At 34.3% G+C, this 22975-nt stretch overlaps 1 protein-coding gene across 2 annotated transcripts in view; it reads right to left on the reverse strand.

The window, feature by feature from the left end:
• BCKDHB (branched chain keto acid dehydrogenase E1 subunit beta) overlaps positions 1-22975 on the reverse strand; it is a 241402-nt gene that overhangs the window by 45559 nt on the left and 172868 nt on the right. For both annotated transcript variants that reach the window (XM_058661160.1, XM_058661155.1), the window contains exon 9: positions 19248-19334. In XM_058661160.1, coding sequence (XP_058517143.1) covers positions 19248-19334 — 87 coding nt within the window. The remainder of the gene's footprint in view (positions 1-19247; positions 19335-22975) is intronic.

Here is a 22975-nt window from a genome sequence, read left to right on the forward strand (position 1 = left end):
TCCAGCTGTTACAGTCTCTTAGGCAGTGAATCAGCAGACGGATGATCTTTTTCTCTCTCTTCTTTCTGTAAATATGCCTTTGCAATAAAAATAATATATTTTTTTAAAAGGTGAACTTAAAAACCACTATAAGAATAATTCTAGTGGTAAACTACAAAAAAATGCTCACAAATATTTAAAAGAAATGTTCCTTCATTTTTACTAGCAACACAGTCTCTTCCTACTATTAACAGATTTTAAGGAAATTCAGCTACCTGCAACCGGCTGACCAGTGCTATCTCTGTAATCTATTAGCTGTGTGATTTTGGTCAAACTGCTAATCTCTGTTCCTTGAGTATGTCATCTGGAAAATGGAGACGACAGTGGGTCCAGTATTTTATGGTGCCATTTTTTAGTTACTAAAATAAAATAATCCTGGTAATGGACAAATGTTGATTATGGGCCCTTAAATATTCTGCCATAAAAAAGGCCATTTTATGCATCTGAAAAGCCAAATGACAGTAAAAGATTTGTGGGGGGCAGTGAAGGAGGAAGACAGAGCGATAGGGGCTGACTCTTTCATATACTGGTTCAGTGCCCAAATGTCTACAGCAGCCAGGGCTGGGCCAGGATGAAGCCAAGAGCCTGGATGGATCTCCTAAGCAGATGGGAGGAGTTAAGTACTCAGGCCAGCTTCTCTGCTCTCACAGGTGCATTAGCAGGAACTGAAACAAGAGTAGAGTAGACAACACTCGCACCAGTTCTCCAATATGGGAAGCTTGGCATGCTGCCATCTCAGGCGGCAGCTTAATCCACTGTGCTACAATACTGGGCCCTATATTTTCACTTTTGTAAATCCCCTATCTTCCTTAAGTAGAACAGTATTAAATAGTATTAAATCAATGCTTAAAATGATTTTAAAAGAACTAAAGAAAAATTCTTTAGGAAAAAAAAATATCTTCCTGGACCAAAAGTGTAAGCTCCTTGGAGACTGCCTATAAATGCCCAGGCCCACCCTGACAACTGACCAAGAGTTCTTGGGGTGGGGTCTGCAACCATGGTTTACAAGTCAGCCTTTGATTCCAGTGCATGCTTAGGGTTGAGACCCACTGTAGTAGAGATCTCTTCTCATGGGACAGCCTTGGGCCAGGGACCAGGCAGATGAGGGTGTCTGTGACATTATTTTGGTTCCACATCCTGTGGTCTGAGATCTTATCCAGATGCAGGATCCTCAAGGCCTGGTGTCCCACCTTCAGCACCATTCCCGGTCTGCCTGTTCTCCCTCATGACAGTCAGTGTCTCTGCCCTCGACCTTGTCTCCCCAGTGTTTTCAGTCCTGTGACTGTGTCCACAGATGAGTTCCTGGTGACTGGCCCCTCTGACTCCATAGGGGCAGTGCTGAGTGGTGATGTCATTCTGCCCTGCTCCTTGTATCCAGTCGTGAATGTGGAGGGCATGGAGCAACAGTGATTCTGAACCACGGTCTCAGAAGCAGTGCTCGTCTAGCAGAACAGCTGGGAGCAGAACAAGAAACTGATGCCCCGATATGTAGTATGCAGGGTGGACTGTGCTGCTGAGGGTACATTGGTCCACTCTTGGTTCAGGAACCACACTTGGAAGTCCACAGCTCTCACATGGCTTGGGTTAGGGCAGCCTGGATAGGGACCACAGAGGATACGTGAAGCCTCCTCGGAACTCCTGGATCCTTCAGCCACACCCACAGGACTGTCCAATCCCTCAATTTAGCACTTAATTTTATCATTCCTGCCTGTGAGTTTTCTCCACCTTTGAATCACAGATGCACCTAAAACAGACTCCAATGCTACTTATCTTCTCATGGCATCAACCCAGAAACCCGTCAACAGAGGAATGGATAAGAAAACTCTATTACATCTGTTCGGACTATTATTTTGCCATGAAGAATGAAATCTTGCCATTTGCAACATAAAGATCTCAGCTGGAAACCATCATGATGAGCAAAGAAAGCCACTCCGAAAAGCACAAATATCATATGCTCTCCCTGATATAAGACAGTTAATAACAAAGTATTTTATATATGTGTATATATATGTGTGTGTATACACACACACACACATATACAAGTATTTATCTATACACATTAACTGTTAGGAAAGACTAGCACACTGAGAAGCAAAGCTATTAGGCAGGATGCAACTTTATTCCTGAATAAAAGGAAGACTTCCAATGAAACTTACAAATACGTTTCTATATATAATACTCGGTTTTCTATCTTTACCTTTACTTCTCATGCCATGATACACTTAAATGCCTGAAAGTCAAACTCATTAACTGGTACCAAGGGACTATAATATTGTGATTATATGGGGGGAAAGGCAGGAAGGGAAGATGGAAAGGGAGGAAGGGGATAGAGAGTGATGGACACTTATTGCTACAAAATATGCTGTAAAATAGATCATAATAAATATAATAAATGATGTAATATAGACTTCAAAATGCCCTGTAATTCAGAGTCTTAATTATTTACACCCTTGAAGTATCCAAATTTTTAAAAATGAAAAATTTGGACATTCATGGTATTTTCTTTTGCGGTAGGCTGTTTCTATTACTAGTTTCTTGGAGAAAAATTTAAGCTGACCTTTTTGTTGTGTAACAAAGAGCAATTAAACAAAATGGAGTCATAGCTGCAAGGAGCCAATATTTCTGCATGATAATGAAAAAAGTGTCTATGGCAAATCTGTAAATCAGTGTATTTTTTTTTCCAACAGAAGCAAAGAAACTGGTGATTGACATTGAGTTGTCTTAGTGATAGGAATATTAAAACCAATTATATTAACTGAAACAAGAAAATTGTATTTGAAGTGAACTAGAAACAGAAAAATTTCAGAATAGAGGACTGATGTCCCCAAGGAAAGATATGGGCATTTAAGGATTTTCTATCTATATAATATAATAAAGATATAAACACAATCTTACTGTGAATTAGTTTTATGAAAACTACATTGGCACAGGTAGAGTTGACTTTCTGCAATCTGTAGTCAAGCAGTCATTCTGTTCTAAACAGGCCTTTTTTCTTGGCCCAAGAATCCTTCCTTTATTAGACACAGATTCCAAAGCATCTCCCATAAGGAGGTTGATGCTAGCACATTCATGGGCAGGGAGAGAGGTTGTGTGGGGATTGCAAGAGAAAGAAGCACACACACACACACACACACACACACACACACAAAGGAACTTTAGGCTGGGCATTGTACACAATTTTATTTCTTGCATGGTTTCTGCCCTAAATTTGTATGCCATCTATTTTTTATCAGACACTCTACTAGATTTCATATTACTGTGGCACTACTTCAACACTGGTGGATATTGACATAAAGTTATGTAAATCAAAGGGCTGAAGCCAGGTAGTACAATGAAACTTTCCTATGCATTCAAGTATTATCATGTAAGAACTTTTCTATTGCTTTTTTCTCCTTAGCTTTATTAAAAGAAAATCTTAGCTATATTTCTCTGCACACAACTCTGGAGAAAAATTTTAAGTATCACCATCCTATGTAAGCTAATATTGACATTTGTGAATCTTAAACGAAATGCTGAGGTTCCCAATAAACGTTGCTTATTTCCTCATGTCCATGTTACACTGTTTCACAGCACAGCTCATGTTTTATTTTATTCCAGGATTTTGTTTCATAGAACGTTTTCCCTTTCTCCTTTAACAATGTAACTGAATAAAACAACAAAATATAGTGTGGAGCTACACCAATGTAGATGTGCAACTAGAAAGAGAGAACTTATTGCTGTTTTTAAGATCTGACAGCCAGAAAATTCAAGTACCTCTGGTTTGCATTGACATAGAACAAATATCTGTTAGGTTTATTAGAAAATACTTCTCTCTAGTCTGGCATTTGGCACAGTGGTTATGATACCATTCAGAATGCCGACATTCTGGAGTGCCTCAGCTCAAGTCCCAGCTCTGCTTTCCATTTTAGATTGATACTAATGTCTTCACCCTGGTAGGCAGCTGTGTTGGCTCTGGTCCTTGGGGCCTGGCCACCCACCCAAGTGGTAGACACAGATCAATTTCTTGGCTCCCAGGCACCAGTGAATGACTCAGCAGGTGGGAGTACTCAATCTGTCTCTCTTTCTCATCTGTGCATGTGTGTGTGTGTGTGTGCGCATGCTTATGTGTGTGTGTAGGTGTTTCCCTCACTGCCTGTCAAATCAATTAATGATAAAACACAAAACCAGCATCTTAACTCCTGAGCCAAATGCCTACTCTTATTATAGATTACATATATTACAAAGAGGCTGTAACAATATGGCCATCAGGGACCAGTGGGTAACACTTCCACACAAAAGATACAGTTTCACACAGCCCAATACTATAAAGAGACTGAATTCTGTCTCACCAAAACTCACACATTGAACTCTAATCCCCCAGGCAATACATAAAAAGCAGGGCCTTTGAAAAATTATTAGGTCATTAGAGTAGATTCCTCATGAATATGATTAATATCATTATAAGAGGGACCTGACGAACTTCTCTCCTTAAATCTTATTAAGACACAGTAAGAAGACAACAGCCCATGAACCAGCAGGTGGACCCTTGCCAGACACCGCAGGTGCAAAGTGCATTGATCTTGTACTTCTCAGCCTCAAGAACCACAACATATAAATATCCATGTTTATAAAACACAAAATCTGTAGTGTTTTACTATACCAGCCTGAACATACTGGTGACTTTCTGAGCCTGCTGCTTCATTTGCTGGGATTACTTGCTGAAACTTTCATACGCCATTGAGTCAAAGGCATATACTTGCGTTTGGAAACAGGTGTAGTGCAGTTTCTGCTTCCTCTGGTTATTCTGCCTGTTATTCTGCTCTGGGCAAATTAATTACCCTCCCTGAGTCCAACTGCCTAATGTGAAGATCAAATAAAGCATTTATATGAAATGTCCAACAAAGTTATGACCACACTGTAAGTACCTGAGAGCTCCCTCCTTTTCTATGTTACTCCCAAGTCTTCCTCTTTGGCTGCATATCACTTTGACTTGAGTCAAGGATTGTGTGTTATATAAAGGTTTTCATAATGCCCACTTAGATCATTTCAATGCTTGTAAAATCTGTAATATTTCCATTTTCAATCCTGATGTCAGCGATACACATTTTCTCTCTCCTTTTCTTGATTAGACTTTCTAGGGAACTATAAGTTTTATTTCTATTTACAATGAATCAATTTTCTTCAATTTTGTTAAATTTTTATATTTTACCTATTACTACTCTTATTTTATTACTGTTTTAAGCTTTTAAAAATATGAATACCTACAATTACATATATTCCCCTAAGATCTGCCGAAGTTGTTCCTCATGAATTTTATGTTATATTTTTGTATTTTATATTTTCACTTATGATTTCTTATTTGATCTGGCATTATTTAGAAACAAAGGTTTAATTCACAAATATTAATTGTTTTCTAGATGTTTATCGTATTCAATTTAATTGCATCACGGTAAGAAAAGGTATCATATAAGATTTCAAACATTTATGTCTTGTTAAAATACAATTACTGCACGGTATGTGCTTAAATATTCCATGTACATTTGAATGGAACGTGGGTTCTGCAGTTTTTCATTATAGAGCTCAGGCACTATCTGGTGTCATTTCCTTTCAAGACAAAGAATTTCCTTTTCTTCCCAATAATGCAGGCCTAATGTTAGTGAACTGAAATCCTTATTTCCTCTCTACTTTTGAAGGCAGTTCAACTGAATACAGATTTTTTTCAGCTGTTAGCTTTTCCTGCCTGCCTCTTAAAAGTGTCATTCTAACCTCCAACTGTTTTTGAAGTAAGGCAACCTTCATTCTGTTTCCCCCTGAATATTTCATTTCACATATAGCCACTGTCTTTGTCTACAGATTCTAGTTTTATCTTTGAATTTGTCACATCTCTCTCTGGCAACTTCAGTTATAACATGACCTGTTGTAGCTGATAACATCTATCATCAGCACTTCGCTAAATTTCAAAGACAGAAAAAACAGTGTGGACCAATTCAGGTAAAAAAGCTAATCCCACACTGAATTTCTATTAAATGAATGTTTAACTATTGAATAGAATAACAGGAAAATGTGAGTAAAGCAATATTCATCTATGAAATGAAAGTGAACTAAATTTTTACAATTGCTCCAAATAGAATTAGCTACCTGTATACTACAAGGTGTGGTATGACTCAAAAACTGGCATTACGAAAAAAATGAAAAATAATGCTATACCATAGGACATTTAAGTCACTTATCCAATTCATTTTTGTCTTATCTGAATAGTCTTTCTGTGTTTATCAGACTAAGTTGCATCGTAAATGCTCTGTCAATTGTCTGCCCCAAATCTGCTGTAAGGTACCATAGTATTGTTGGACAGGAACAAGTCTGGGCTTATTCTATCTTAGACTTGCTAGGATTCTATTCTGAATAAGACAGGATAACATTCTTGTAAAGATAAACAAATAGAGCAATGGAACAAGAGGAATATACCAGAAAAAGACCCAAAGCATCTGAGGAGTCTTTATGTATAAAAACAGTGCTACTCCAGAGATGAAAAAGCAAAACATTTCCCATAAGGTATGCTAGTGATTTTCATATCTGCAAGAATAAAAATGCATGCTGCCTTTCTAGTTTATGTGAAACAAAAAGAAAAAAAGAAAAACCTTGCTTGTATGTGGATAAATCAAAATAAGCAAGGCAACATAATTGAACATATGGAAAACATAAGCGAATACACTAATTTTATGTAATATATAGATATTTATCAAATAAAACAAAATGTTAATCTTCACATTAATATGAAGAAGTTTTACTATATTAACAGCACTCATTTAAAGAGTCCATTAAGAAAGAGAAAGGCAAGCTATCGTCTTGGTTAACAAAAAAAAATCCCTGTATCTAAAAATAAATAAGAGCTTCTAGAATTGGTGAGAAACAGACGGCTACTCAAAGAAATGGGCCATGATATGGAGAGATATGAGTATACTGAAAAGGTAAGCAACCTCATTGTAATCAAGGGAAGGGAAATAAAATCACAATGAGATACGATTGCATTTCCTCTAGAATGACTAAAATTTAACAAGGATATACAAAGGGAGATCTCTTATACTGCCTAAAGGTATATAAAGTTTCTAAAACTTTGAGGCTCAACTCTAAGACCACTGGCAACTTGAAATCAGTCCTAGTGATAGTTTTTACATTACATTGTTATTGAAGAGGGGCCATTTCTCATAGTAGTTACAGATTCTGGTTAAGATTCCAGTGTACTACACTGGAGTAGCTGGTTTCAGTGTTGGCTCTGGAACCTGACTTTAGCTTCCTGCTAATGCAGATCATGGGAAACAGTGGCATTTGTTCAAGCAACCAGGGTCCCACCATCAATTTGGAGACCTAATTTGCATTACGGGCTCCTGGCTTCATATTTCTAGTGATGTTGGCCTTTGGGGAGAAAACCAGAAGATGGGTGTTCTTTCTCTATATAACTATTCCTTTCTCTTCCTCTGTTTTAATCAATAAACACTTTAAAAAGAAAAAACCCACAATTACATTCACTCAAGGAGTAAGAGTGTATATTTGCTGCTTAAATGTTTTAACAAAAGACCTATTTATGTGTGCAGAGATAAATTCTAATTCTAAAACAAAAGGACACTTAAACATTAGTCCTCTCCACATCTCCGCTACTACACCTGAGCTTCCTGACACTAATTTACTCCAACTCTTCTATTTAATAACAAAGATCAAGCAATGAAATCACACGCTTAAACTCCAGGGTAACTTGAAGAGGTGGGTTCTTTCACAAGTTTTCCAAGTAAAAACACAGATATATGTGCATAATATAATGAAATTAGGTTTAAAAGCGCTAAGATAAAGTCTACATGACACAGTACTTTGGAAAGACTCTGCCTTAGGCAGTCATATAGGGAAAGCAGTATTTTTAGATCACTCAGAAGAGGCTCACTCCTGCTTTACTTCACTTTCATGTGCAAGTAATGTCCCTAATTACCTTAGTTGAAATACGTAAACAATATATATATTTATAATATATACTTATATATTATATATATTATATAGATTTTTATATATAATATATATATTTAAAGGAGTACATTTAATATCCTCTTAAATTCCTATTTTCCAGATCCTGAACTGGGTTTTCCTTATCAAGACATTTTTCAAAAATACAAACACCAGGGTCAGTATGCCATTATATACATTTTATAGAAAAAAAAGTCAACTCTGTAGTTGTATGATTTAATGAAATGAAAGAAAGTTTACTGAAAGAATAAACACAATAAAATAGCTAACAATGCTTACCAGCACCTTAATTTACTGTTAAAGACAATATAATTTGCTCCTCTGGCAATTATTTCAAAAGCCAAACTTGTAAGAATTGAAAGTTGCTATTAATGGAATGAATGTTTTTTTTTCACTTGCTGATTTATAAAGCAGCTAAAAGCTATAAGGCATATTAAGTCATACAATTATATTTTACCTTCATTTTATTCATAACACAAACTATTAGCCATCCAGTTTGTAAGAAAAAAATGTGTTTTATTTTGAAATCAGTTAGGAATTGCTAATATTTTGAAAATATTAGAGATTATTTCATTCCCATCATAATAAATGACAAATCACTGAATGATTTTGAAGTAGCTCATTGCTTAAAATGAGTAAGATATGTGAATAAGAGCCAATTAACCATTGGCAAAGATAATTGGTTTTAAATTCTTCTTGAAAGGAGTGGCATTTCTGTTCATCTTTTTTTTTTAATAATCCTGGAGAATATTAAGAGATCCAAATTTGATTCAAGAAAAATAGCTACACATTTCTAATTCCACTGTCACTAATCTTTACTTAAAATCTAACTTCACACTACATCTTCCCATCATGTAGCATAAGTAAACAAACATAAGTCTTGGTTTATATGCATAAGCACAGTTTATGACTGCCATGCATATTTAGAAATAAACTATATGGTGGTCATCATTAGCTTCCTTATTGGGGCAATATAGTAGATTTTAAGAGTTTAGTAAAAGTGTGAGTCATGTTTTTAACAGGCCATCAGAACTGGCTCTCCTTCCTATCAGTTTGCTTCCCCTTATCTTGAATATGAGAACTGAGTATTTTTTTCACATGACTGAAAATATTCCATTCACAAATTTTAAAATTTCTAGAACAGAAATACTTTTCTGAGATGGAAAATTAATTTCTCAAATGTTTTATTTATATGAGGGTGACAGGTTTCATGTATTTTATGCACACAATTTTAAAAATAGAATAATACTTTCCATGCTAAAGTCCCTCCCACCTTCCCTCTTCTCTTCCCTTTATCCCATGCTCCCATCCTTCTTCCTCCTATCTTTCTTAACATTTATGATAACATACTTGCAACTTACTTAAAATGACAAGCTTAATCATCCACTAAATGAAGAAACCAAGAAGTAGAAAAATCACTGTTCAAGAGTACAGTAATCAAATCACAAATGACAATTTCACTCATATATCTTATAAGCTATAGTAACATGTTATACAATTCTGAACACTATGAACTGTTACCAAACATAGATGTCTAGTCTATCTGACATATACTCAAAGGCCTCTCAATACATTCAGCTAGTCAATGGTTAATTAGGATATCCTTGGAAGAAATTAACTACATGGAAATGTTTTATGTATTACCTCCCATTGAATCATACCACTTAAAAATCACTAGTGTAAAAGTTAGTTTCACTAGTGGAAAAGCCAATATAGGGAAAATAAACATTCCTCACTACACAGAGAGAGAGAGGGAGGGAGAGAGGGAGGGAGGGGGAGAGAGAGAGAGAGAGAGAGAGAGAGAGAGAGAGAGAGTTAGAAAGAGAGAAAGAGAAACACACACTCTTAGTCTAAAAGAACATTCCAACGCCAAATGCTTTTCAAATGGTATTATATGATTTCAGGGTTTTTTCCTCTGATGAGTCACACCTCCAGTTAACCACATAGAGGATAAAAAGATTTGCCTATATGCAACTACATTCCTTTCCTTTCTTCCAGTATCACAGTGCACTACTATTTCTTCCTACAGGGATAAACAAAACTTTCAGTAAGCAAAACTGACCAAAATCATGCTTCATCTATACATGGTAAGAGAAGAATTACATTTCTCTACAAAGATCCTATGCTTGTGGGAAGTTGGCAGGGTGAAAAGGGGTCAGTCAAAGCAAGGAGAAAAGAAGGAAGGCAAAGAAGCAAGCAGCCGAAAGTAAAGGAGAGGATAAAATACTGTGGTTCTCTGAATGGCCACAAAGGGATCCAAGAGACAGGCTCACTGAGAGCACTGTGCTGTATCAGTGCTGTTCCTGCTCCAAGACTCCCTGTAAATACAGGCTTGTCAAAGTTCTATTTTGGTGTAGTACACGGGTCTTACTAAAATGGATACTGTATTCAATGTATTAGGTAAATTATTCATTGCACACATAATCAAAACATTCCATCATATTTAAAAACTATTCAATCAACATTTATGCAGCACTGTATTATTCTAATGTATCTTAACTATGCTTTTGGAACTGCCACAGGAAAGCTGGTTTTAATAAAATGTATGAGATTGTGTGATATGGGAATATTACTCATAAAATATATTTAAATTGCTCAGCTATACACACGAAGTAGAGATCTATTTCCAGCAAAGTTTATGCTAAAAAAAAAATACAGCATAAAGTCAGTGTGGGGGTGTAGAGGCAGGAGATGGCCCTTTATATTATCACTATTTGAAGCTGAGACTTTAAAATTGATATAGCAGGGGACAACAATGTGGCATAATATATAGGCTAAGTCTCCACCTGCATTGCCAGTATGTCATATAGTCTCAGTGGCTCCACTTCCTATCCAACACCCTATTAATGGCTGGGGAAGGCAACAGAGACAGGCACAACTCCTAGGCCCCTGCAGCCAAGTGGGACCCAAGGAAGAAATGCCTGCTCCTGGCTGTAGACTGGCCCAATTTCTGCTGTTGTGACAATTTAGGGAGTAAAGTGGAAAGAAAATCTCTCTATTTCTCTCTCTCTTCCCCCTTCTCTTTCTGCTTTTGAAATAATGATTCAAAAAAAAAAAGGAAAATTAATCCAAAGAATAAATACAACAATGTAGATAGTAAGAGGGTAAACTAAAACTATCAGAGTATAGGAAATAATCAGGATTTGTTTTAAACACTGGAACAACCAAAATTGTAGATGATATGAATCTAAATTTTGAAGCATTAGTCACTATAAAACAATATTTAAAATGTAAGCATTTATACCCATTTAAAACAATTGCCAATTTTATCTTTTTTTTTTTTACGAGTAGGGATTTTGGTAACTACGCATATTCTTTTCATCATTTAAAATAGAAAGTTATCTTCAACAGTAAAAAGTATTAGCTTTCCTCTGAAGAATTAAAGCAGAAAAGCATAGCCCTGCAAATGGATCAAGTAGTAAATATAGTTTGTTTTTTCACTTAACTAGAAAGACAATTATCAAGCACGCAAACACTTCCTCAACCAAGTAAAAATTTTCAGACATTTCTACAAGTAAAAATGAAATCTTAAAATTCACATTAATATTGACAGATTTAAAAAGCATAACTATAACCTAGATGATTTTTGCTTATAGGTTCATTTTTAACTGCTTGGTCTTTGTAGTAAGTGCTGGTTGTAATATAATTTCACAAGCATTTAAATTCAAATTGAGCAGAAATGTCATTAGCAGTAATTAATGTCTATTTTAAACTTAACCAAGTTGGGTAAGCTGCAAACGCTCTTGTTAAAAGACATAACAGCCCTTATAACAAGACATAAATTAATTTCATACACATTTAATTACAATAAATTACCAAAATAAAATGAGCTTACACACACTAACTCTACTGACTACAAATGGTTATATCAAGCTGACAGATTCAGTTTAATCTTCAGAACACAGACGGAGTCTGTTGCTAATTGTAAGTAAGGTGTTGATAAAACATAACTAACATTGCTTGCCTAATTTTATTTGCATCTTCATTGTTGTCTAAAATTTTTAACAAGGAGGAAAAGAGAATAGTGAGGACACCGATATATTCTCCACTCTCATTTACAAAATTTTAAATAATGGTACCCTGGATTGAAATTTTTTTAAAACAAAGTTGAACATTGAAAATATATTTTAATGCAAAAGATTTCATGCCAAATAAGCAAGCAAAGTATTTAGAATCAATCATAATTTTTCATTAAAATGCAACCACGTTTTGAAAGCTGCATTAACTACATCGAAACAAATGGTCTATTCGGTTTATCAACTTTACTGGTATATATATTAGGAAAAATGATGTATGGACCCAAACTTTTTTTAACATCAAATTATGTACTTAGTAAATGCATTTCTTTTTTAAAAAAATATTTATATTTATGTGAAAGTCAGGTTAACAGAGAAGAAGGAGAGGCAAAGAGAAAGATCTTCCATCTACTGGTTAACTCCTGAAATGGCTGCAATGGCTATTATATCATTCATGGACTCCCAAATTATTTGCAGCAAATTAAATATACCTCTTACTTGCATTTTTTGACAATATCATTTAAAATAACTTGCATATACAAAACCAGCAAGAATAGCACTCGCTTTCAAAGAAATTATTAATACTTCATTGCTTGGGGTCAAACAACTTAAATTTTTTACTAAGTACCTACTTCATAAAGTCATAATTGTAGGCACAGAGATTTTATGGAAGAGTGTAAACAAAAAACAGTTCTGGAGCTCATGAAGCTTGCTTTCAACTGAGGGAAAAAGGAGAATAAGTGCTATGAGGCAGCAAAACAAGTGAGACAATGGAAGGATATTGGGGATGAGAAGCCATATGATATGGGGCATCAAAGTGACTTTCAAAACTGAGATTATGCTGGAACTCACGTAATCTTTAAAATACATTGGCATCAAATTTTCAGCTCAAGGGCTACACTTTTATATCATGACTTTGTAGTTGAGGACATTCTCATGCAACACATTAGCAGAGTTCATTCTTTCCCATCCCTCTGGCAGACCAGTCAGTCTTGATTAAATGGGAAGGACAGGAACAGTCTTGGGACAAAACAAGAGGTTAAGCAGAGGTTACAAAGAAGAGAAATAGGAGGTGTAAATGTACTTTCAAATCTAGAGGGACTACTTTACACTGAAAAAAAAAATTACTGAAGATTGCCCTGCCTACTGCCCTCCAACCATTCCAAAAGCATTGTAACTACTAAGCCAAAACTTCTCCTGCCTTCTTACCCACGTTGTTTCTTTGCCTAGAATGTCTATCCACCTTCACTTCCAGAGTCATACTCAATCTCTAAAAGTTAATTTAGCTGTCACATCTGGGTTAGGCAGTGAAGTGTTTTCTAACCCTCTAGTTTTCTAAATACTATATCTTTGTAGTATCATACTTTGATTATGTGTTTCTTATCTATTTCTTCTAATAAACATTAGGTGTCTGTAAAACAAGAACTCCATTTCTTGGATGAAATTTTGTAGCAGGAACATGCACAAAACTAATAAAGGATTGTTACAAGAATCCTCTATTATTCAAAAAAATGACCAATATGCCAGAATGACCAGAATGATGCAGTAAAAAGACGGATGTTAGAAATAACGTTGAAAACTGTTTTGGGTAGATCAGGATCCTCAAATTTGATCAAATATCTTCTTGTAGATCCATTGGAGTTTTCTTAAATGCACTGGACAAAATTTGATATATATTTTAAGAAAATAATGCCTATTGATGTGGTAAGGAGTAAGGGACAGGATGGAGACCAAGACAAAGAAACAGCTTAAATGATCCAAAAAAAGTTGCAGACTTCACTGTGAGATAAGCTGACTTCCAGAAACTGGCAAATATCATGTGCTCATGGACACATTCTCTCATAATTCTTGTTCAAGTCCTTCCATTAGCTATTTTAGGATAAAAGTTTTTATAAATACTGAAATTAATATGAAGTTCAAATTTTAAATTAAAGCTCAACAGCAAATCAAATTTGAAGTTTTCAAATCCAGAGATTGTGAGGATAGTCATGTAAAGGGCTGAGACTACCCAAGAAAGAGTGAGTAGCAGGAGGGAGGAGAGAGATGATGGGAACTTGACCACATTCACAATAACAAGCGAAGGAAACAATGACATGGAAGGAGACCACTTGTGGTCAGGGCAAGCAGAACCCACAGAGTGTAACATGTGTTCAGCCACAAACAGAGATGAAGAAGCTCCAAGACTGTACATCCCTGGAGAACTTCACACTTCGGATCATAACCTGTGGTCATAGAGGCTGCTTACAGAATATTCTTCAGGCTTCAGGGTAAAACTGCATTACAAAAAGGCCATCCTATATCTACACACTGTATGTTAAGCTGCTTTGCTGGTGCTTTGGGTCCACAGTAAAATACAGACATCATACTTCTGATTGTTTTGTTGCTGGAAAATGTTAGCGTCACTAACAAAATTGTTCTTAACAACCATGATTACAAAACTAGAGTTAATTGTCCATCACAGTACTACTCTGATAGTTTTTGCAAGAGGATGTTAATTAAACATATTTTTATACAATGTAAACAATGCAAGAATATTTAGGACCATTCTCCTTTTTTTAAAACTGATGCTTAAATAGACTTTTATAAATTAGGCAGCCATAACGTTATAACAAAAAAAATGTATAAAAAATGAGGAAAGCAAAATCCCTTTACTTGAAACATATGACTTCTATACAGTGATTCATGTACGTCCCATGAAAGCCTTTTCAAATGATCAGAAACTGTTAACCTTAAAAAATGTATGTTAGTATGTAAAACTTTTAAGTTCTTCTTCTCAGAAGAGGGACCGCACAGAAAGGATGGAACAATGGCATGGAAACTTACCATCCTCTCCAATTGGACGCTTTATTGCAGACTTATTGCTTCCATGTGTTTAAAAAAAAAAGACACTCAAACCTTTAAGCCAACCACAATCCCCTAAATTTTGGCACTCTTATTAAGCACTGAATCCAGAAAAAAAAGTATTTTTATTATCACACAGTTCTATCAGTCAAGATTTATTTCATCATTTTGAGTGTGTGAGAAATTAATATAAAGGTTGGTTTCTCCCATGCTTAAGGAAATCATGCTATTTAAATCTGTTAAACAACCATAAATTATTTGTTCTTAATATCTAAATAAATAATGCTTGTGTTGAACATACAACATAAATTAATTTGGGGAAAAATTAAAATAAATGAGGTTAATACTTTCTTGTATAGGAAGGACTTCTCTTTGAAACGCCTAAAAAAAAAAAAAAACTGAGAAACACGATAACCACAAAAAATAGTTTCACATGAAAGTTTTTTTGAAACAGTGAAACCTTTGCTTAAACTACACCATGTCAGGTCAATGAATTACCTACATTCTATTGTCTTTGTACTTTTCCATAAATTACAGTGCTCGGTGCAGGACTTCAAGAAGCACTTCAAGTTTCACTATGCGCTAACTGAAAAAAAAAGAAGGAAAAAATTCCCTGACCCCAAAGTGAGAACAGATGGGAATGTAAAATTAGATAGGAAGAGACAGTGAAGCTTTGGATGAAGGAATAAGAAATCTTCCCAGAGGGGGCCAAGTATATCAAACTCAGCTTGTTCTGCATCCTGGTTAATTTCCAAATCCAACCCAACAGAAATGTAAAGCATTTCTTAGATCACTGATTTCATATAAATTTTATGAAGAAAATAAGTATGAGTAAAAACTATTTTACATCTAATCAATACAATCTTCAAATTACATTGTGAGTTTGACATTACTTCAAACTGTTAATAACAATTTTTTTAGCTAATAAATGGCTTTATGAGAAAAAGCACAGGCACCAACAAATATAAATTGTGAGCATCAAATTCCTTATGTGATGAAAAAGTTGTTTAGTGGGATAAGTATGTAAAAATGTAATGCTTGTGCCCTCTATTCATTTTACTCATATTTTGGCTGCACACATAAAAATAATATTTTAATAGCAATGTTAATGTTTTATATAAAAATATTCTTTTGCTTAGTATTTGCTTTTAGAAAGCATGGTGTCATTGTATTTTGCATAAAAATATCAATTGAAAACTTAAAATTATGTATTCTTTATAGTGCTAAACTGTGCTCAACACTTTTATTTTAAATGAGTAATAACTTTAAATTTGCATTTAAAACAATACAGAGCTTTAGGAGTTCACATTTTAATGAACTAGGAAACATTAAGTATTCTATTAGTAATCATTCTCTCTTTCTTAGGAGCAAATTTATAGGACTAATCCTGGGATTTTAAAATCTACCAGGTATCTTCCACAAAAAGTGTCTGTGAAATAAAAGTTTTTTTCTTACAAACTTTCACATAGAATTAACCAACACTTATGTAACTATAATTCAATATTCAACAGTACACAAATTTATAGATCATGTTCATCCAGAATTTTAAACTTCTTCTCAAAATAACAATAGAATTTCACTGTGGACATTTTTCTTGTCATCCCAGAAAGCTGACTTTTAAGATTTAACTGTTTTATCTTTCTTTTTATAACCACATAAGCTATATACACCAGTAACAACAACAAAATAGAAACATGAGCCATTCCCAGTGGTGAAATCAACCACACCTCACACTAACTGATTTCATTTTAAAACAACCCAAAGTGCTGGTAATTTGATCCAGGTTTCAATTGTAATGTGAAACAGGGTCTTTCATGATGAGAGTTCACATAAGGCACATTTCATTTACTTGTGTATGTGCATAACAATTACTGAAAAGTATGTTTATGTTTAAAGATGTGCAAATATTACTCCTGAAAAAGAAAAAAAAATTTAAGTGTCTCCCTCTCTTTATCAATAAAAGTCAACTTGAACAAACATTTGTGGATACCCTGCTCACTAAATTTTATCCAAGTTCATTATTCTGCATTTTCTACTTGTGCCAACAAAACTGATGAGGCAAAAAATGATAGTGTATATTTTGAAATTCATCCTTATATTAGTTAATCCAAATTCTAATTACTCAAGATACTAAGTGTGGAGATACAAACCTCATAGAATGGTAGCATTAATTAATTTTGTGGTTATCTGGTTGAATGATTTTATCATGGCAAACAGAAGACATATATAATAAATCCAAAGTTTCTATGTTCCTCTTAGGAAACAGTGCATTTGTAATAGAGAATGTGCATGCACACACTAAGCATTTACTCCAGGCTCCTATCCTAGCACCACATCTTCCACCATCTTTTAAAAGGAGCAGGTCAAAGCACTGTGGAGCACTCTGGACTACAAAGCAAGACCTTGGCTTAGATTAACGGTCCTCAGGTTTCAGGTTGCAGACACCTGAGGCTTTATGGCCACATTCAATAACTCAGAGAGTGTCACACAATGTCTCATTTTGCTTTTGTGTGTTTTGATTTTTTTTTTTTGGAGAGGGGAGTGTTTTTGTATTATGAATGCAATTCTATTTTCAAAAGTCATATTGACAACTTTTACTAGCAGTTATGATCACCTAATTTTAGAATATGATTGGTATATTATAAATTTTCATGTAACTTAGGTTTCATGACTGTATTGAACTGTTACTGTACTGTTCTTCAAACAGTGATTCACTAAAGTTTTCTTGAAACCTCCGAGACATTTGCCTGCTAACATGACTTCACATATTAAAAATCAGGAGATCCTAGATTAGATCATCTTCCTAAATCTTTTTCAGTCTGAGAAATAGTACATTTTATTGAGGTCTACCAATAAATTATGAAGATTAAAGTTTAAAAAGCATACTAATAGAAAGCAAACATTGTGAAAGAAGTCATAATTTCTAATCCCACCTATGGTGCAGTTGCTTTCCTTTTGCAACTATTTGCTCATTCGAGATGAGCAAATTTTCAACAGGCAACACAAAAAGCTACCAAAATTTCTATCAGCAATAGCTACAATCACTTTAAATTGTTTAGTAAGTGACATATTAAGCAGAAATCAGAAAATTCAATTTCTTTTCCCCAGATTTGTCTCTGCTTAGAAATACAATCTTGATAAAGTGACACAAACTTGTGACCTCCATTTTTTAACAGTTCATGGCACTATTCAATGAATAAAATGCACTACAAATCCTGGGCACTCATGTCATGGTAAATGCTTCCAATATTTATCTATATATAGGAAAAACACATGCAAAACAATCATTTGCTTCTTCAAATTTTGTCAGATTTTATATAAATAAGTGTACACATGCTTACACACACAAAAATATACTTTAAAAAGCAACAATGTAATATCATTGATAGAGTATAATTAGGAGTTAGTTTGACCTAATATTTGAAACACTTTAGGTTCAATTTGCTTCCTCTAATTCAAAGATATTTACAGTTTTGATAATTAGTGTTTTTATTGGCAAAAATCAGTTTACTAAGTTGAAAAATAAAAATTTCATTAGCTATATATATTATAATTTTAAGTCAGATTATTAAGCCCTATACTTTCACAGAAATTCTCTACTCATCTTAACAATTATAAAACAAATTAGCACCACTACAGCAAAGGAACTCTGAGTTTTAAATGCATGTCTTAGATTTAAAATCTAGTAAATTATTAATTTAAAAACATTGGGAACAATGAAACTTCCTAAAATTACTTTATGGATCTTTACAAACAAATGTGAATGAACTTTAAAGTAAAAAATCTTACAGAAAAATAAGTGTAGAATTTTTTCTTTATACGAAACATTTTAAGTGTGTATTAGATAAGAGAAATTTTTAAAAACAATTTCTAAATCATTGCCAATATCAAAATATAATTTGATTATTAATTAGACTAATAAAATATTTAAGATTTACATTATTTACATTATTGAGTTTTTTTAGTTTTCTTTTTGAGAGGTGAAAGCTGTGAACTCTTAGATCAATTTCATAATCAATCTATTTTATAACAACCTAAAATGTTATTTGAAAAACTATCAGATTGGAATTCGTAAGTTTTTTTTTCCTGTTAAGCTAGCAAACACAGCTGAAGTTAGTTTATTAATTTTGTATCAAACTTTCCTCTTCCCATAAAGGATTTTTTAAAGTTTTTAAATTAATTTACGATTTCTTCTCTAGAAGATGTGAAGAGAGCATTAAGGGACAGTGAGGCGGAGTTGGAAGGAGGAAAAGTGCATTTCCACCATGTGAAGACTTTTACACACTATGATAAATATTTGTGTTCTTCAATAGGCATGTGCAATCACACCCGTGTGGGATCAGTGCCAACCCCTCCCCCTACCTGAACAGTAGAGCTGATTTCTGATGCAAAGCCGCCAGTCAGAGGAGCCTCGTGGCTGATCAGCAGCCGCCCTGTCTTGATCACAGACTGAAAGAGAAAAGGAAAACCTAATGTTGAAGCAAATATACATTTCAAGCAAACAATGAAATTCAGCAATAAAAATAAATGACTATAATTCCATAAATAATATCGTAATTCAATTATACTCCAAATAAGTTACAACTGTTTTCAACTGCACAGTCATCTGAATTTCATACTGTTAAAATTTTTTCAACATACATTACAATCCCAGTGCAAAGAAAAAAATTATATTTGTAATTCTATATATGCAATTTAAAACGTGTGGCCATTACTAAAAGATATTTTTCAGTTGTAAAGTGAATTACTGTATTTCATATTTTTACCTCAGTACAAGTAATTTTTGTCATGTAATTTTAAGACGAAAACCTCTGTTTCGTTCATTTTGGGAAACATATGTATATAAATAATAACAATCCTCAAAAATATCACTTATAGAAAACAGCAATACAGAATTGCTTATAGAAGATGACCCACAAAAACTACAGCAAAGGAAAATTTCATCTAATACACATTCGATGAAACCTAGCAGCAGAAGTCACACCAAAAATAAAAGAACAAGGACGTTTTTCATTAATGTACACTAAAATTTGATTAATGACTCTAATTCCATTTTACTGTGGAATGCATCACAAACAATATGTTCTCGGCAGTTTCTTACTGTAATGGTTCACACTGCGCATGATATTCCCTGCACAAAAATAAATAAAACATATACTATTATATCCTAACAGAATGCCAGCTGTATTGCGAGGTAAAAGCTTTTAAAATTAGTAGCAAGTTGCTGCTTGAAACACCTTGAACAAGCAAACTGGTCATTTCTTTCCCAGTTTTCTAACAATTTGTTATCCCATTTCTAAATATACTTACTATTTTATGAACATGATTTTCCTGAATACATGGTTTTCTTTTACACACACATACACACACATTTATGACATGATTTACTGGTTTGGAACAATTTTAGTTTCACATTTAAACAGTATGTAGGAATTTCAGCCAGCAGATGTTAACTCCAAGATATGGCCAGCATCCATGACAAAAATAGGATACAGTATCTATTAAGTAATGAGTGACTAAAAACATAAAATTTTATGAACACTTTAATGAATATCACCCTACTGATAATGAAATGCTAAACTTGAAATAATTTAAGGTTCTATGCCTTGGAGAATTATGCCATTTATATGAAATCACAAATTAAATTTCAATGTACCTAGATAGAAATATGAAGAGGCAAGTGCATTTCAAAATCAGAAAAACAAATACATTTTCAAAACATTCTCGTAAAGATGTTCTGAATTTTAGGATGATCAATCGAAAAACTGTATTTTTGACAGCTTTGAAACTCAGAAGTCTGCCAACAAAGTGTCTGAGGGTGACATTGCCAGACTCCATCTGAATGCATCATACATTCCTAGCAGGTACAAACAAGAGACTTTTATAAAACATTCTGTTGCTATCCTAAAACCACATACAATGAATTGCTCCTCTGTGTCTGAGCCCAAGTCTATTGGAGACCAAGGAGGACAGTTGGCTCATGCTTCTGTAGCCTGTAGAATGCAGGATTAAACTAAGCACAGATGACCCAGAACAAAAGCTTCCAACCCATAAGGCTCATGCAACACAATGTATTAAGTGCATGAATTCTGGAAACCCCTGACAGTCCTTAGCAGAGGAATGGCTACACATAGGGGAGACAGGAAAACAGAATTAAAAGGTAAGTTTATTTTGATTCAAAACAGAGTTTGAAATCCATTCATAATTTAATTTGTATACTAACCTAATATGTGGTATCAACCTGGAAAATTTCATTGCAAACAACCAAAATTTGTTTTTTCCTGGGGAATGATGATGAGAGAATTGAGAATACTACATTTTGTTTTATGTATTTTTGGATTATTTGAAATTTTCTAATAAGTCTGAAGTAAAAAAAATAAAGGGAAAGCTCCTGAATTAATTTTGAACTTAACAAACACATGTTTTGTGGCACCCACCATCTTCTTAAAAATAGTAATAACATGTATTATATTTTAGGACTAGCTTCAAAAACAAAGAAATCCATGAAGTTCCAAACTCACGAGCAAAGAGGCATATTAAAAACACAATGAACATTTCTCCCCTTCCTACTATCTACGCATATGTTCCACATCAGGATATTATTCAGGTCAACATTTGATGCACAAGCTCTTGCACACTCAATGAAATTAAAAATTAAATAAGAAAGCTATGGTTCATCTACTCTATGGAATACTACTCGGCTATTAAAAAAAACAAAATGCAGTTCTTTGTGGCCAAATGGGCCAAACTGGAAACCATAATGCTAAGGGAAATGAGCCAATCCCAAAAGGTTAAATACCACATGTTTGCCTTAATTTAAGATGATGTGATGTTATGTATAACATGTTATGTTTTGAATGTTATATGTTGTGTATAAACTAAAATTGAAGTATAGGTGAGGTGGTCACAGAAGGTGACTGGGAACTCGCATTTACTTTTAACATATTGGTTACTCATTACTATGTCAATTAATTCCATAAGGATGTAAATTTTTGCTGATGGTATGTTGGAGCTTTCAATTGACTGGGATGATACTCTGCTGGCTCTGTCTTCAGACCAGAGAGGGTATACCTAAGAAGCCGTTGAACTTGGCTGGACAATAAGATGCTGGACTCTATGTTTGGTATATGCTTGCAATGGAGGAATCTCAACTGAACTTGAGCTGTGGTTATGCAACAAGGTGGAGGAATCCACCATGGTGGGAGGGTTTGGGGAGGGGTGGGAGAACCCAAGTATCTATGTAACTGTGTCACATAATACAATGTAATTAATGAAGTTAAATAATAAATAATAATAAAAAAAATACATCCTGTTTTCCCTCAAAAAAAAATTAAATATTGGAACCAGGGATATAATGACTAATAACACTTCTGTATATGCAAGCCATAAAAATGTCTGCTCTCGGGGGTAGGCATTGTCACATCACTTGGGATGCCCACATCCTGAATGGAGTGCTGGTTCAAATCCTGGCTACTTTATTTCCCATCCAGTTCCCTTCTTATGCACCAAGGAAACAGCAGATGATAACCAATGTACTTGTGTCCCTGCCAGCGACACAGGAGGTAGGAACTGAATGGAGTTCCCGGCTTCTGGCCCCTGACTTTGGTTTGGCCCAATTCTACTCTTAATCAAGGAACTAGTAAACTAACCAGCTGTTGAAAATTTCCCTTTTTCTTTTCTCTCTTTCTCCTTTCCCCTACCAAAATAAATAAAAATGTACCCTTCAAAATAAATAAAAATGTTTACACAGATGAGGAGTGGTGCTAAAACATCAAGAATTAGCACATATGTATAATGGAAAGTAATCACACTCTGAGCCTTTGTATGTTGTCAGTGTACCCAACAAGTAAAAGACACATAGTATGGCAAGAAATGAGGATTCAGAAGTAACCATCATAATTACAAATGATTGTCACAAAGATGCGCTATTTCTATGTGCTAATCTATAAGCTAAGTATTTCATTTTACATCCATTACTTCATTAAGTTTTAGTTTTTGTTCTTAAAAATCCATATTGGAAATCTGAAGTGTTAAAGTTCATAAAATAAAGTTATGCAAATTTCTGGAAATAGCATTTAGAAGTAATACCA

This window comes from Ochotona princeps, chromosome 1, assembly GCF_030435755.1.
Source record: "Ochotona princeps isolate mOchPri1 chromosome 1, mOchPri1.hap1, whole genome shotgun sequence".
Classification (NCBI taxonomy): Eukaryota; Metazoa; Chordata; class Mammalia; order Lagomorpha; family Ochotonidae; genus Ochotona; species Ochotona princeps.